This window comes from Phacochoerus africanus, chromosome 5 (assembly GCF_016906955.1).
Source record: "Phacochoerus africanus isolate WHEZ1 chromosome 5, ROS_Pafr_v1, whole genome shotgun sequence".
Taxonomy (NCBI): Eukaryota; Metazoa; Chordata; class Mammalia; order Artiodactyla; family Suidae; genus Phacochoerus; species Phacochoerus africanus.
The window spans coordinates 7,851,604-7,868,268 of NC_062548.1; the positions used below are offsets into that span (position 1 = coordinate 7,851,604).

At 47.1% G+C, this 16,665-nt stretch overlaps 1 protein-coding gene and 1 non-coding gene across 2 annotated transcripts in view; one reads left to right on the forward strand and one right to left on the reverse strand.

Annotated features, from left to right (window-relative positions):
• The window catches only part of KPNA7 (karyopherin subunit alpha 7), a 30,093-nt gene extending 16,275 nt beyond the window's left edge, over positions 1-13,818 (reverse strand). Inside the window, exons 1-5 of the mRNA XM_047779115.1 lie at positions 13,654-13,818; positions 11,551-11,673; positions 3,677-3,759; positions 2,709-2,977; positions 1,005-1,087 (exon numbers count right to left, since the gene is read on the reverse strand). Of these exons, the coding sequence (XP_047635071.1) occupies positions 1,005-1,087; positions 2,709-2,977; positions 3,677-3,759; positions 11,551-11,673; positions 13,654-13,803 (708 nt within the window). The 5' untranslated portion in view covers positions 13,804-13,818. The remainder of the gene's footprint in view (positions 1-1,004; positions 1,088-2,708; positions 2,978-3,676; positions 3,760-11,550; positions 11,674-13,653) is intronic.
• Positions 5,401-5,591, forward strand: LOC125128565 (U2 spliceosomal RNA). Its single transcript, XR_007135270.1, has one exon. It is a non-coding gene; the product is annotated as a U2 spliceosomal RNA (small nuclear RNA).
• Positions 13,819-16,665: the final 2,847 nt, after the last annotated feature.

Sequence of the window (16,665 nt, forward strand, 5' to 3'; positions counted from 1 at the left end):
TCCGAGCTGGATGACACCTACATGCACCGTCAGCTAACTAGACCTGCACATCCATCTATCCAATGTTGCCGTCATGGTACCTCTGACTTCGGCTTAACATGCACAACTCCTGAGGCTCTGATCCCTCCTTCCCCCACATCTCCAGGAGGGCAGTCCTCCCAACAACCTACCCCCAAACCCGGGGCCATCCTCGCTTCTTTCTCCACCCCCCCACCCCCACTTCTATACCCATCACGGCAGCATCCCAGGCCCATCCTCTTCCCCGTCCCCCTCTGCTGTCATCCTACAACGAGCAGCCAGAAGGGTCTTTCTGAAAGATCAGAGCCCTTTCCGTCCTGCCTGAAAATCCTCCCAAGGCTTCTTTTGGCCACCCAGAATGGTGTCTGAGTCCCTTGCCCAGCTGGTCCCCTTACAACTTAACAGCTGCTCTCTCCTTGGTCATGCCAGCCTTGTTCAGGTTCACCCATGTCCAGTTCTCTCTCACCTGGAGCTGAGGGCTGACACGTATGCCCCTGGCTTTTGGAAGCTGCCTACTCCTCATTTTTGGTCACGGCAAAAATCTAGAACCCAAATTGAACTCCTCATCTAGGCTGTCCTCTACTGCTGCTACCGCCATCGACTTCACGCTAAGCTTCACACCTACATCCTGTTTATTCCCCGGGAACAGAACCGGTGAGCCATTCATTCTGTGCCCCTTGAATGGAGCACTTAGCTGTCCACATTTGCAGGATTCCAAGCTTAGAAAAACGTCAATGGAGCTCTTCCAATCCTCCCAACCACCCCCCCATACATACACCAAGAAAAATCACCACTACTCCCCTTGAAGACAAACCTGGATTAGCCTCTAGGTAAAGTGATATTCAGTCCTAGGCTTTGTTTACAATGGCTACGTAAGGGGCCAGGCAGCAAGCACATGACCTGGCTTTGATTTGGCAATGCGCCCCCCATTTCCCAGCTTTGGGAACTTCTTGCCTAGCTCGGTGAGCTCATTTAAAGACACTCACTGGTACATTTGAGGAAGCCAGGGCCAGCAGATGTGGGATGGCATTGCTGGAGATAACGATGTCTCTGAATTCTGGGCCATCACCTACAAATAGGGGAGAACATGACACTCAAAGAGGGAACACAGAGAACCCGGGGTGGGTGACGAATTCTTTAAAAGTCTGTGCAAAGGGCGAGAGGCCAAAAGTCGTGGTTGGGTTGGGTAAGCAGATAGCATAGCCTTGACCTAGATCCCAAGTCTCCAACATGTGGTTTGAGTAGATGGCCTGACGTGGAAAGCAGGCACCCCCACAGCAGGAACTGCTCTAAGCGAGAGACTCTCCTGGACCCATCCAGGAGCCAGCGCACTCTAAACGCTGGTGGCATTTCACCAGGTGTCTCCTGGTGGTTCTCAGGAGACAGAGGCCGTTACAGACCTAACTGTCTTCCCAGAAGACTTTGGCACAGGCAGTAACTTCCAAATGCCACTCAGAACAAAGTCTGGGAGGAAGAGAGATGCCACCCGTCACCAACTCTTACTCTGGCTAGGAATACCAATTTTAGGCCCTGAAAGTCTCAGTTCATAATTCTTCAACCAATAAGGCAGCATGTCACACCGCATCACCCGATTTTGCCTGTCCCTTACTGCACCAAGCCAAACGAGAGACGGCATCTCTGTAATAGGTGCTTTTATTTCTGCCAGCATTTAAAAAGCAGGCTTATTTTATATTCTGCGTTTGCTAAAATCCCAATATCTGAAAGTCCTTGGAGGTCTAATCACACTGTTTCTGCTGACTCGCTCATGGTGGATCGTTGATTCTCAGCACTTGGAATTGCTAATATTTGGCTGATTTTAATTGGTCAAAATCCTGAGGGGCCCAATTGAGTTCATTTCCTCCAGGGAGCATCTCATTTATATTCAGCCAGGGGTCCTAAGCTCTCAATCCTGCAGCCCACACTCCCCGTGTGAGCTTTCCTGGGCCACACCATGCAGACAGCATCCAGTCCCAAACCCATGAGGCCAATCTTAGGACTGCATTTTCAGGAGAGACTTCAATCCTCACCTAAGCAAACCTTTGTGTGTGTGTGTCCCCTTGGCAACTTTCACTGAAGGCAGACTTCTTTTAGGGTCCTAGGTTATATATGGTTATGTATTTTATGGGTCTGTCATAAAATCCCCTGCAAAAGCCAAAAACTTGTCTTTGTTCCTGACACCACTCAGTTCTCAGGCTGCAGGACCCCTCTTGGCAGATGTCCCTAGGCAGCCTGCAGCTGCAGAACTTACCATGTCATCTGGTTTCAGCTTCCCTTTTTCTTTTTTTGCTTTTTAAGGCCGCACCTGCAGCATATGGAAGTTCCCAGGCTAGGGGTCGAATCAGAGCTGCAGCTGCCGGCCTACACCACAGCCACAGCCACACAGGATCTGAGCTGCATCTGTGACCTACACCACAGCTCACAGCAACGCTGGATCCTTAACCCACTGATCAAGGCCAGGGATCGAACCCGTATCCTCATGGATACCAGTTGGGTTCTCAACCCACTGAGCCACAACGGGAACTCCTTCAGCTTCCATTTTGGGCCTCTGAACGTGACTCTGAATTTTGGAAAATTCCCCTTCCACTCTCCCCAGCGTTTCTAGGTGTGTCTATTTAGAGACCACAATACTGCCTCAAAGAGCTCCCCTCACATGCCACCTGCCTGGCCTGTCCCCGCGGGGAGGGTCTCACCTGCAATATTACCAAGGGCCCACACTGCCTGTTCACACACGCTCATATGCGGGGAAGCCAGCAGCTCCACCAAGGGCTGGATGGCGCCCCCCTCCACGACAGCGCGAGTCAGCTCCGAAGCCCCCGAGGCAATGTTGGTCAGAGCCCAGGCTGCCTCGAACTGCAGGCAGGGGTGCAGGGAGGACCTCAGCAACTGCACCAGTCTGGGAATGAGCCCTGCTTCCACCATCAGCTTCAGAGGAGGATTCCTCTCCTGGGACAGCATTTTCCTTGGCAGCACGAGAGAAAAGACGAGAACACGTCCTGTGAGGCAGGTGTGAGCAATCGCCTTTACGCATCTTGTTGGCATTCCTAACGCCCCCATCAGCCAAACAGCTGGGCCAGGGCTCCTTCATATCCTAGAGCTCAGCCCAGGGCACCCTGCAGTGATGAAGCAACATTTTTTTCCCCTTTTAGGGATTATCTATGAGCTGCGATTGCTATAGAGGCCCATTTAAATGAAGCCATCCATCTCTGACTACACCTGCATAGCTTAAGTTGTTCTCAAGGACAGTGTAGAGGAGAAATTTTGTCTCACTTTCGGATGGACTAGTCTCTTTTTTTTTTTTTGGTCTTTTTAGGGCCACGCCCATAGCATATGGAAGTTCCCAGGCCAGAGGTCCGATGAGAGCTGTAGACACCAGCCTACACCAGAGCCACAGCAACACGGGATCTGAGCTATGTCTGTGACCTACACCACAGCTCACACCAACACCAGATCCTTAACCCACTGATGGAGGCAAGGGATCGAACTCACATCCTCAGGGATGCTAGTCGGGGTTGCTAACCACTGAGCCACGCAGGCAACTCCTGGACTAGTCTTTTCTTATATCATTTGAGCACTTTGCCATTGCCCAGAAACCCAAGAGGGCACTGGAAGCCATTTCAAGCTGTAAACCCGTTAACAATGCAAGTCCGTTTTGCGATACCTGGCTGCTTGGGTGGCCTGGAAACACTGTTCTGGATCTGAGGCATTCACACCATGGATTATTTCTTGCAGGGTGAGTTTGGCCTGCAAGGAGAGACACATTCCAAGTCAGAGTCTCTGCTAGAAGGAAACAGAAAGGTCATCTAGTCTAGCCATCTAAAAAGCTGGCTCGAACAGGACATGTCCCATGCATGCTGGTTTCTATGGGGGGCGGGGAGGGCATGTGGTGGCCTCGTCGATTTGTGGGACACTCCTGGTGCTCTGGGGGAAGGGTACATCCTATCATTACTTGGATCCCCAGCATCTTTTTATCCCACGCAGCAACAACCTGCTAGTGGATGTCAGCCAGAAGGGCAGAGGAAGGAGCTCAAAATTCTCTCCTGCGTATAAGCAACGAGAAAACTGAAAAATAGCTAAAATCATTCACTTTTTAAGAAAGGTTGGCAGCAATTCGTTTTATTCAAGCTGAAAAGGATTTACTCAAGAAAAACGTCTCAGTCTCAGTGAGAACAGTGAGCACTATGGTTATTTTGCCTTGCCTTATTCCCACCCCTCTTCCCCCAGGTCTATGATAGCCTTGGAAACCAACAGCAGGAACCACTGGAGCAGGCAGAACAGGTTGGTGCTCCCTTAAAGCCTCATTGCCAGAGAATTATTATCTGACTGCTCTGGTGATTTCTTGGGAGATCCCATTTATAAGATTCTATTTTCTTTGACGCAGAGCTCACACAACGCAAAAAAAAAGTGTTTTCCCCGGAGGTATTTGTTAAAAACAATTAGAAAAAGTTGTTCTACTTCACAGCTGCCTTGGGGGTGGGGGTTAAGGTAACAGTTGGGGGCAAACAATAGCCTAACTAAAAAACTTAAAAAGGCAAAGCAGGGAATAAGATGTTCTTATTCAAAGAATATATTTCAAAGCCCCAAAGTGTTCCTGAAACTCTAGAAGGTCATGTACATGTATAGAGCTGTACACATGCCCTGAGGTCTTAACTCTGCCTGACTTTGACGCTCTGTGCTAGTGGGCGTGAAGGTTTAAGGCCTTGTCCTCAGCTGGCTGGTCGAGTGTTGACAGCATGCCTCAACAGGCACACAGAATGCCTTGGCAAAGACTGGGTGAATTTTTGCTTCCAAGTGTTTAGGGAAATCTCTGTCCAATCATTAGCTGACCGCAAGGCTGAGCAGAGAATTCTGTGGCCACACATGACAAAAAAACATAGATCTCACAAAAGCAATTCAGAAGTCACTGAACAAATAAACAACAATGAGCAGCAACCAGAAGCCCCAGGCAAGGGGCGGGAGCAACTGATATCCAAAGTTGTCCCACAATTTTAAATAACTAGTTGTCAAAGAAATTACAAGACATGCCAAGTACGGCATATACACAAGAAAAGAAATAATCAATAGAAACTGTCCCTGAGGGGCCAGACATTGGACTTACTAGATAAAGACTTTAACTATGTCCAAAGAACTAAGGGAAACCATGTCTAAAGAACTAAAGGAAACTCCGAGAATGAGACTAAGGTCTTACCTGATAGAGACTATCTATGACCAGACAGAAACTCTAAGTAGGAACCAACTAGAAATTCTGGAGTTGGAAAGTACAGTAACTGAAATGAAGAATTCACTTAAGTGGCACAAGAGCACATTTGAGCACAGAGAACAAATAATCAGTCAACTTGAAGACTGGTCAATTGGGATGATCCAGCCTGAGGAAGATAAAGAATGAACTGACCTTCGCCAAAAGGCCAAGAGGTGAATGTAGTAGCTATTCCTACCAGTTTATATCTGAAAGATCCTCTATCTAAGGACAATATATTAAATGGGTTTGGGGAACTAGGAAATCAAATAGGAACTTGCTCCATCCATTCAATGCCTTGACTTGGTTTTGCATTTCTTCCAGGAAGGGTGTATCCCCTTTGGGGAAAATAAACACTTTAAATGAAAAAAGCAAAAAGAATGAAAATGAACAGATCCTTATAGATCAAATATATGAATGTATGCATAATAGAATGGAAAAGAAAGAGGCAGAAAGTATATCTGAAGAAATGAATTCCAAAAACATCCCAAATTTGACAAAGAAATTAATTTACACACCTGAGACGTTTAAGGAAATTCACATAGGAAAGATTCCAAGAGATCCACACTTAGCCACATCATAAACTATTTGCAGCCAAAAACAAAAAGATGATCTCTTTTTGGCCACACCCATAGCACTTGGAAGTTCCTGGGCCAGGGATCAAATCTGAGCCACAGTCGCAACCTGCACCACGGCTGTGGCAACACCGGATCCTTAACCTGCTGCATCACAGGGGAATTTCCGGAGAGAATCTTGCCATCAGCAGAAAGAGAAGCAACTCACCATGCACAATCCTCAATAAAATCAAGTGCTGATTCATCCCCAGAAAGCATGGATGACATATTCAAAATGCTGATAGAAAGTTTATCCAGTGAGAATTCTATACCTGGCAAATTGTCATAAAATGGAGACATTAAGACCTTCTCAGCTGAACAAAAACTGAAGGGATCCACTCTACTGGAAGAGAGTGCTTTAGGTGCTAGAAACTAGATAATACCTCAAGACGTGAAGAAATCAACACCAGTAAAGGTAAATGTAATGGTAAATACAAAATACAGTATAAATGTATTTTTGATTCTCAGACTTCTGATTTAAGCGACAGTTGTAAAAAGCAGTAATTATGCATCTATATGGATGGACACATGATGTATGAAGAGATAACTCAGACGACAAGAACAGCAAAAGTGGGGATGGAACGGAGGAGAAATGTTTTATCTAATACTGAAATTACGTTGATATTACTCCAACCTAGATTGTTATAAGATACTGATTATTCTCAGAGAACACCCTAAGAAAATAATTCAAAAAACACAGGAAAGGAAACAGGGTAATTATTAAACCAAAAAATATTTAGCACCAAAGAAAGTCATGGAGAAATACAAACACAAATAACATAAAATAGCAAAATGTCAGACATAAATCCTATTCTATCAGTCATTGCATTAAGTGTAAATCTATTAAACACTCCCAATAAATGGCATGGATTGACAGAATGGATGTTAAAAAAACGTGATCTAACGCTACGCTCTCTACACTTTAAATTCAAAGGAACAAGTGAGTTTAAAGGACCTGAAAAAAACACGCCATGCAAACAGTCACCAAAGAGAGTTGGAGTGGGTGTGCTGCTGTTAGACAAAACAAACTTGAAGACCAAAGTTGTTACTAAGGACAAAGAAGGCCATTTGAAAATAATAAAAGTCAATTAATCCCTCCAAAGACCTAAGAGTCAACAACATGTGTGCCCTTCACAAAAGAGCCCCAAACTACACGCAGCAAAAACGGAGAGAATGGAAGGGAGAGATAGAGAATTCAGCGACAGTTGGAGATTGCAATCTTCACACTCAGTGGACCGAACAACTAGACAGAATATTAACAAGGCAGTGGAAGACCTGAACGACATTCCCAGTCAACCAACTACAGAAACAGACAGCAGAACACACACTGTTTTTGAGGACATGTGGAATGTTCTCCATGACAGACCATATATGAGGCCATAAAACATGTCTGAATAAACGTAAAAGGTGCGATATCATGTGACGTATGTTCTCCAGCAAGATGAACTTAAAAACCAGTAATAGGAAAAAATGGCGGCAATATGGATTTGTGAAAATTAAACCCACTCCTAAATCATCAATGGGTCAAAAGAAGAAAATCTGGCATTCCCGTCATGGCGCAGCGGAAATGAATCCAACTAGGAACCATGAGGTTGCGGGTTCGATCCCTGCCCTTGCTCAGTGGGTTAAGGATCCAGCGTTGCTGTGAGCTGTAGTGTATGTTGCAGATGTGGCTTGGATCTGGTGTGGCTGTGGCGAAGGCTGGCAGCAACCACTCCCATTAGACTCCTAGCCTGGGAACCTCCACATGCCGCAGGTGCAGCCCTAAAAAGCCAAAAAATAAATAATAAGAAGAAAATCACAGGGGAAATTAGAAAATACTTTGAGATGAAAGAAATAAATATAAAATATACCAAAGCAAATGAGATGCCCCTAAGGCAGAGCTTTACATATTTTAGAGAAAACTAGTAGCCATAATGCATGTATTTAAAAAGAAGAAAGCTTTCAAGTCCATAACCTAATACTTAAACAAAGAAAGAAAAGAGAAAATCAAACCCAAAATAATAAGAAAGGAAATATGAAATACTAGAGTGGAAATTAATGAAACAGCATGGAAAAAAAGGAGGGGAAAAGAATCAGTGAAACCAAAAGGTGGCTCAAAAGATGAACATAAGTGACAGATCTTCAGTTAGACTGACCAAAGGAAAAATGGAGAAGACTCATATTATTAAAACAAGAAATAAAATTTGGGCCATTACTGCTGAATACACAATACTTACTGCCGAAAACTCTTTGAAAAGATTATAGAGGCCCTACATAAATCGAAAAATATCCATGTTCATAAACTGGAAGCTTCAACATTGTTCAAAGTTAACATTGTTATTACATTGTTACGGCAATACGTCACCAGCAGATCTGCAGACTCAATGCCATCTCCATCAAAATATGAGCTCTCTTTATTGAAAAAAATTGACAAGCCCATTCTAAAATTCATATGGACATGCAAGGGTTCCCCAAGAACCATAATCAGCTTGTGGGGGGGAAACAAAATTGGAGGACCCACACTTTGAAATTTTATAACCCAGGATAAAGCAACAGTAATCAAGTCTCCGGTGCTAGCTTAAGGAGAAACCTATAGATCAATGGTGGAAAGTTCAGAATCCACAAGTGAACGCTCACATTATGTCAATGAAGTTTGACAAGGATATTAAGGCCATTCGATGGACAAGGAATAGCCTTTATGGTGCTCGTGTGACAACTGGATATCCAGATATAAAAGAATGAAGTTGGACCCCTACTTACACCAATTTATAAAAAGTAACAACTCAAAATGAATCAAAGACCTAAACACAAGAGCTAAAACTATAAAAGTCCTAGAAAGAAGCACAGGCATTACTTTTGGTGATCTTGGACTAGGCAATGGAATTTTAGATGTGGTATCTAAAGCACAAGCAAACCCCCCCCCCCAAAAAAAGTAGATAGATAAATTGGACTGTTTCAAAATTTCAAACATTTGTGTTTCAAAGATTCTCTTAAAAAAGTAAAAAAGATAACCTACAGAATGGGAGAAAACATTTGTAAATCGTATGTCTGATATGGGTCTAATATGCAGAATATATAAAGAGCTCTTACAACTCAGAAAAAAAGATAAATTATTTGACTTTAAAAATGCCCCATGGATATCTCAGAAAACTATACATAGAACTACCAATGACCCAGCAATCCCACTCCTGGGCATATATATGGACAAAACTTTCCTTGAAAAAGACACATGCACCCACACATTCATTGCAGCACTATTCACAATAGCCAAGACATGGAAACAACCCAAATGTCCATCAACAGATGAATGGATTAAGATGTGGTATATACACACAATGGAATACTACTCAGCCATAAAAAAGAACAAAATAATACCATCTGCAGCAACATGGGTGGAACTAGAGACTCATACTAAATGAAGTCAGAAATAGAAAGACAAATACCATATGATTATCACTTATATCTGGAATCTAATATATGTCACAAATAAACCTTTCCACAGAAGAGAAACTCATGGACTTGGAGAACAGACTTGTGGTTGCCAAGGGGGAGGGGGGAGATGGACTGGGAATCTGTGGGTTAGAAGTTACAAACTATTGCATTTGCAATGGATAAGCAATGAGATTCTGCTACATAGCACTGGGAACTATATTTAGTCATTTGTGATGGAGCATGATGGAGGATAATGTGAGAAAAAGAATGTATATGTGTATGTGTGACTGGGTCACCTTGCTGTATAGTAGAAAACTGACAAAACACTGTAAACCAACTATAATGGAAAAAGTAAGTCATTTTAAAAAATGCTCCGTGGGTGTAGAGGTTTCTACTAAGGTGATGAGTATGTTCTGAAATTAACTAGCAGGGGTGCTTGCACAACCTTGTAAACATATTAAGAACAACTGGGTTTATTTATTTATTGTCTTTTTAGGGCTATACTCACAGCATATGGAAGTTCTCAGTCTAGGGTTTGAATCAGAGCTACGGCTGCCAGCCTACACCACAGCCACAGCCACGCTGGATCTGAGCCACGTCTGCGACCTACACCACAGCTGACGGCCACGCTGGATCCTTAACCCACTGAGCAGGGCCAGGGCTTAAACCTGCATTCTCATAGATACTAGTCAGGTTCTTAACCCAGTGAGCCATAATGGGAACTCCCTGATTATATTCTTTTAACAAGTGAATTCTATGGTACGTGAATGATAAGTTTAAAAGGAACATGCTAAATAGCCAAGACATGGAAACCGCCTAAATGTCCATCAACAGAGGAGTGGATCAAGAAGATGTGGTACATATACACAGTGGAATATTACTCAGCCATTAAAAGGAATGAAATAGCATTTTTAGCAACATGGATGGACCTAGAAATTATCATGCTAAGTGAAGTCAGTCAGACAACGAGACACCAACATCAAATGCTTTCACTGACATGTGGAATCCTAAAAAAGGACACAATGAACTTCTTTGCCGAACAGATACTGACTCACAGACTTTGAAAAACTTACGGTTTCCAAAGGAGACAGTTTGGGGAGGAGGGGATGCGCTGGGGGTGGGGGATGGAAATCCTATAAAATTGGATTGTGATGATCATTGTACAACTATAAATGTAATAAATTGAGTAATAAATAATAAAAGAATAAAAGGAACATGCTAATATAGGATAAAAAAACTCTTATCATAATTGTGTTTCCTAGTATCATCTTCCTCGGGTGACAGGAACCCTAGGGACTCCTCTAGACAAATGCAGCGAGGTAGAGACAGGGCTCGGAGCCCTACACAGTTCAGAGAAAGATTACAGCCATGCCATCTGATGGGCAATAGTACATCATGGGATCCACTTGCCCAGACTGAACCAGCCTCTGCCCTCTAAGCGCCCTGGACCTAGCAGAGTGCAAGGATGCACATGGATAGTTAGGTAGGACACAGAGCTACGAGATCTTAAAAGCAGGTAGATACAAAGGAATTAGAGCTCGAAGAAGGGACACCGCTGGTCAGCACATTCTGGAAAGATTCATCAAACTGGTAGTGGCCTGGAAGTCAACCCAGGATGCAGCTTGAGGGAGGCTGGGGTGGGTGGAGAAAGGAAAACAGATGACAGTGCTCAAGTCCTGGTAAGCGTGGCATGTTGAGTCAATGGATGCCTCTACTGAGATCATCTTCATGACGCCTCACTTCCTGTTTCCGGCGGGGTTTGGATGAAGTGAATTTTCAGTTAGAAGCAGCACTTTCTCTGTCCTCTTCGAGGACACAGATTCCCAGACTCACGGCCACCACGGTAACAGCACTTAGCTGTCTGACAACACGAGTTGAGTTCTCACCACCATCTCTCGACCCCCACCCCCAAAAAGCCTTAATTAGAGCTTGCAAGATCTCAAACATTTTCAAGGCAGAACTTCCTAAGGATCAATTTTCTACACAAACGACTCTTTTGTCTTTTTCAGGCTACACCCCCAGCGCATGGAGGTACCCAGCCTAGGGGTTGAATTGGAGCTATAGCCACCAGCCTATGCCAGAGCCACAGCCATGTCAGATCCAAGCTGCATCTGCGACCTACACCACAGCTCATGGCAACACCAGATCCTTAACTCACTGAGTGAGGCCAGGGATCGAACCTGCGTCCTCACGGATACTAGTCGGATTTGCTTCCACTAAGCCACAACGGGAACTCCCACAACTGCTTTAAATGCCGTGTTTGCAACATACCCCTTTGGTCTGCTGTACAAAAGGGTCAGAGGCAGTGGTGATGTTTCTTCTCTTGAGGGCCTGCTCATCCTTCTTGGCCTTCCGGAGCTCCAGGCTGACCGCTAGCCTCTGCTGCCGCCTCACCTAACGAGAAAAAAAAAGAAGGGGAGCCCTTCGAGCCGGGGGAGTCAGGCTGTTGCCACCTTTAGCCTTTTGAACATGCGTCAAGGCGTCCGACGTCACTTTTCCAGATGCAACAGGCTGGAGGGGTGGAGATCACACAGCCGGTAAGTTGCCAGCTCGTTCACCTCCTGTGCTCTCTCCTCCTCCATCCCCTCTCAAAGATAGTCCATCTGCTTCCCAAAGCGAACGAGGACCATGCACACCCACGGACGGGCCAGGATCTGCAGGGGTGGAGACATCCGAGCAAAGCATCCCACTGCCCCAAGTCTGAGCACAGCGTCGGTGGTGGTGCCTTGTTCCCCACGAGCAGGGCTGGGCCTTCCAGGTGTGGGCATCCGGGCTGGGGGGCAGGGGGTGAAGGGATACCCTTGACCTTCCCCTGCGGAGCATCAGACTATAGGTCATTCAAGCCTTGATCCGATCCCACCAGTCTTACTTGGACACCAGATGGAGGAAGATTCAAATTCTAAAAACCAACCAACCACTCTTTTCTTCTTACCTGAGGCAAAACTCGGACTTTTTAGCATTGAGAATCTAGGGAAATGATCACATCTTTATGGAGAGATGAGTTTTGCATTGAAGTCTTTAAAATATTAATTATAAGGAAGTCTGTATGTATTCGATATTTCTGGTGCCTTAAAGAGGTTACTTAGTTGGAGTTCCCGTCGTGGCGCAGTGGTTAATGAATCCGACTAGGAACCATGAGGTTGCAGGTTCGATCCCTGGCCTCGCTCAGTGGGTTAAGGATCCGGCATTGCCGTGAGCTGTGGTACAGGTTGCAGATGTCGCTTGGATCCTGCATTGCCGTGGCCCTGGTGTAGGCTGGTGGCTACAGCTCTGATTAGACCCCTAGCCTGGGAATCTCCACATGCCGTAAGTGCAGCCCTAGAAAACAAACAAACAAAAAAAAATGTTACTTAGTCCCTGTTTGAAGACAGGGTCATTGTGGTATTGTCTGGAAAGGCTGGGACACACTGGGGGCCCATGGAGCCAGTTGTATTGTGCCCCCCGCCCCTGCCCCATCACTGAGTGACTCTCTCCTATAGAGGAATTGGTACCTTTGGCTCCTCCCTCATCTCCTGGCCCTTCCTGCTGCTGTCCCCATAGAGGGTTCAGTTTCTTTGTTCTCACTGGTTTCCTTTAAACCGCAGGGGTCTCAGAAGCCAGATAAGCCAAGCTTGTTGGAAAGGATGTTAGAAAGAGTGATTTGGCCCCAGAGGGTGTCGTAACCAGACAGTCGTGACCTTGGGCTTTCCTTGGCCTCGGCTGCCTTTCAGATCCCCAAGGCACAGCCAACATTGTACCCTATGTGGGTCAACATACATAGATGCAGGGCACAGAGCTCCAAAACTTGGGAGACCAGAGAAGCTGAACGAGAGAGTCCCACACAGCCCAGGCTCCCTGACCCTCAAGCTCATCCCAATTAAGACAGGCATCAATAAAGACAGCCATCCAGACTTGTCGGTCCCTAGTTCTGCAAGGCTTGCTTCTTGGTACCTGTATTCCCAACCCCTTAGCTCCTCGGTAAGCCTCTTGGACCTGTGGTGCTACAGCGACGCATCCACAGAGCAGGCACGTGACGCTGCTGTCCAGACCCTAAGAGGGAGGTCTAAGCCCTGTTTTCTAGACGCAGCAACTGTAGCTTTGAAGTTCAATCGTTTCAAGATCACTTGGCGATCTTGATTTGACTTGCCAGTTCTCCAAGTCCATCAGATCTGATTCTCCCTGCCTTCGATATTTCATTATGAAATTTCCAAACACACAGAAAAGTTGAAACGATTGAGTCCGTGAACATCTGTGGACTTATCCACAGCGAACACGCTGCTTTATACTCGCTAGGTCACCCCATCTCCCCTCGCTGACCTGTTTTTGATGCAACTTGAACCACAGGGTTCCTACGGCACTCGTCCGCGGTAGTCTAAGGCATTGCTGTGTACTCACCGATGCATCTTTGCCACGATACTTAAATTTTCTCAGCCTCTCTTCGGGAGCTTCTAAAATCGGCATGTTGACTGGAAGAAGTAAACCGCCTGTAGGTAGGACAGTTCCAAAGAAATCTGCAAGGCCCAGGATATGGTATGTTAAAGCCATCTGGACTTGAAGCCCCCAGAGGATCCCAGGGAAACAGAGAGCAGACTCAGAAGTTTGTTTCCTAGGCATCACATGCCAGCTCCATCAGCAACGAGCCCTGTGGGAGCTCCAAGGGGACCCGCCCTGGGCTGCAGGAGGAAGGGATACCTTTCAGGGGCAGGCTGGCTTGAACTGGGCTTTGGATGGCTAGGGCAAGCTGGAAGGAGAGCACAGATCCCTCCCGCGTGGCTGCAGGACTTCTGTACAGACCGTACGAATAGGATGGTGAGAAGCCCGGCCAGGCTATGGCAGGAGCGGGTCCTCTCTGCCCACATGGCAATCGCCAGCCCACGAGCTCAGGACCTTCTTCACCATGGCCCATTCCTCCCAATTTTCTGGAAGACTTCCTCCCTCCCCAGGGCCAGGCCACCGTCACCTTTCGCCCACACGGTGGCAACTGCCCACCTCTTCCCCCTGCTTCCACCATCGCCTGATGCCAAAATCTTCTCAACACAGAAGCCAGGTCATCTTTTAAGTATCTGATCATGTGATTTCCCTGCTCTAAAAGCTGGTCCTGGCTGTCTACTGATCTTTGAAGGAACCTCAAAAATATGTGTTGGGTGTTCCCGTCGTGGCTCAGTGGGTTGAGAACCCGACTAGTATCCATGAGGATGTGGGTTCCATCTGGCCTCGCTCGGAGGGTTAAGGATCCGGCGTTGCCATGAGCGGTGGTGCAGGCCAGCAGCTGCAGCTCCGATTAAACCCCTAGCCTGGGAACCTCCACGTGCTGCGGGTGTGGCCCTAGAAATACAAAAAAAAAAAAAATACAAATAAAATGAAGGCACCATCTCAAAAGAGTCTTCTAGTTGCTCTAATAACCAGATCAAGAGGCTGAACTGCTGGGATCCGAGATTTGGGCTTTAGATGGAAGCTCTACCCTAGGTCTCCCCGAGTAAAGAAACATGGCCATTCACGCCAGCAGCAGGCTGGTATCTGGCCTGAGAGCCACGGCCACAGCATGTTTCTTACCTGCCAGGAATGGTGGCCACTTAGGATTAAATGAAGCGACATTAACAGTGAGGGGGTGAGAGCCCCCTTTTGCATGTGAGGAAACCGTCTCAGACATCAGTTCCAAGGTTCCCACAGCTGTTCAGCCTCAGAGGCAGCCATCAGCTACATCTGACACCGAGGTCACACCTGGGGGCCCTAAGCGTGGCAGCTGCCCATCTGTGACGAGGTCGGATTAGGAAACACCACGTCTCCACCGTGGGTGGCACCGCACACACGGGGTGCAGAGGTTGGCAAACAGGAAAGCACGAGTTTGGGGACAACTGACACCATGGAGGCCACTTCGGGAACCCTCTGTTGCCACCTCATTGTTGCGCCTCGCTCAGTTAGTGGCCCGACCAGCTGCGTTCACGAGACTGAAAGCGCATCAGAAGGCGTGTTGGTGCACAGCGATGAAGTGCGTGTGTTCTGGGCAGACCCAAGGCAGTGCCGAGTTCTAGGACCACTGCCATGGGAACCAGGCATTCCTTCTGCCACATCCCAGAAGGTACGGCCACAGGGAACCTTGGACGGGGATCCAGGGGCTTCCGATGGCATCGCCGTCTTTCAAGTCAATTACGAAGCGGAAGGCCCGTATCAGACGCTTGAGCAGAAGCAGCTCGACTTCAGATCAGGGTCTCCCCTCGCCCCGAAAGCAGTTTGAAAGCCACAGACGTGGCCCAATCATGTGGGGACATTTCTGCAAAGCCAGCTGCAAAGCAAATCCTGCTGCCTTTCCCCAGCTTCTCTACCCACGGCTGCAAATGTATTTCCTTCCCCTCACGCGGCTCTTGGTGGCAGCCAGGAGAGCTGGCCACCCCATCCTTTACCCGTGGTAGGAAAATGCCAAGAGTTAAGCACCAGAATCAAACTCAATACCTTCCTCCATCGAGTCTCTAAGCTCAAGATGCAGACAAAGCCAACCTGGCAGCTGAGACAAACATCACCAACTCAGGGGCTGATTCCCCCAACCCCCAGCCTCAGGCCAGCTCTGCAGCTCCCCACACGCTATGACAAGCCCCCCTGCCCTGGGTGCCAGGTGGCAGAGGCCCAGCCAAGGGACCCTCCCTGGCCACATCTGATTAACGGCACGGAGTCACTGTCTCAAGTTGGGGCATTACAGGCTGTTTGGGGTTTTTTTCTCTACTTTCCTAGATCTAGCTAAGCTTTGACAGCAAGCATCTTTCATGAACCCAAAACGGTTTTAAATTCAGCTGTGTCTCATCGCTCAGAGTTGGCTTCTATCATGCAGCGTTCTTCTGATTTTAAATTAACACATGCTCACGGCTTCAGAAAACGAAATGCTTTAGAAGCGTACTGAGCATTAACTCCCAATAACCCCACTCCTTCTCCAAGTTAAAAACCCACCCCACCCTCAGCTGTCTCCACTTCCCTGTGCGGAGGACAGCTTTTTCGATGTGTGTTCCGATCTATATCACTAACAGCTGCCTCCTCCAACAAAGTGGGATGTGTTTTAAGCTAAAACCACACATTGGGTTGGAATGAGTGAGGCTTGTTCTCCAGGAAGGACGGAGTCGACCTTGACTCCAAGGTCAGCAAGCCAGCACCGCTGGGGTCAGGGTGGGGCCCTGGAGAAGAGGGGTTGCCAGCCCCTGGAACGGGGGGCCCCTCGGCGTTCTTGGGCTCCCTCCACGGTTTTACCAAAAGGATAAGATGAGTCCTGACACCATATGTGTGGCAGGGAGACACAGCCAGGCCTCCCACCAAAGCTCACGCTAAGATGGGAGGCACGCATCATAGCAGATGGCAGGCGACCAGGCCCTCTGCTGGGCCATCCATCTCCACCACTTGGGAAGCCTTTGTGGGAGGGGGCAG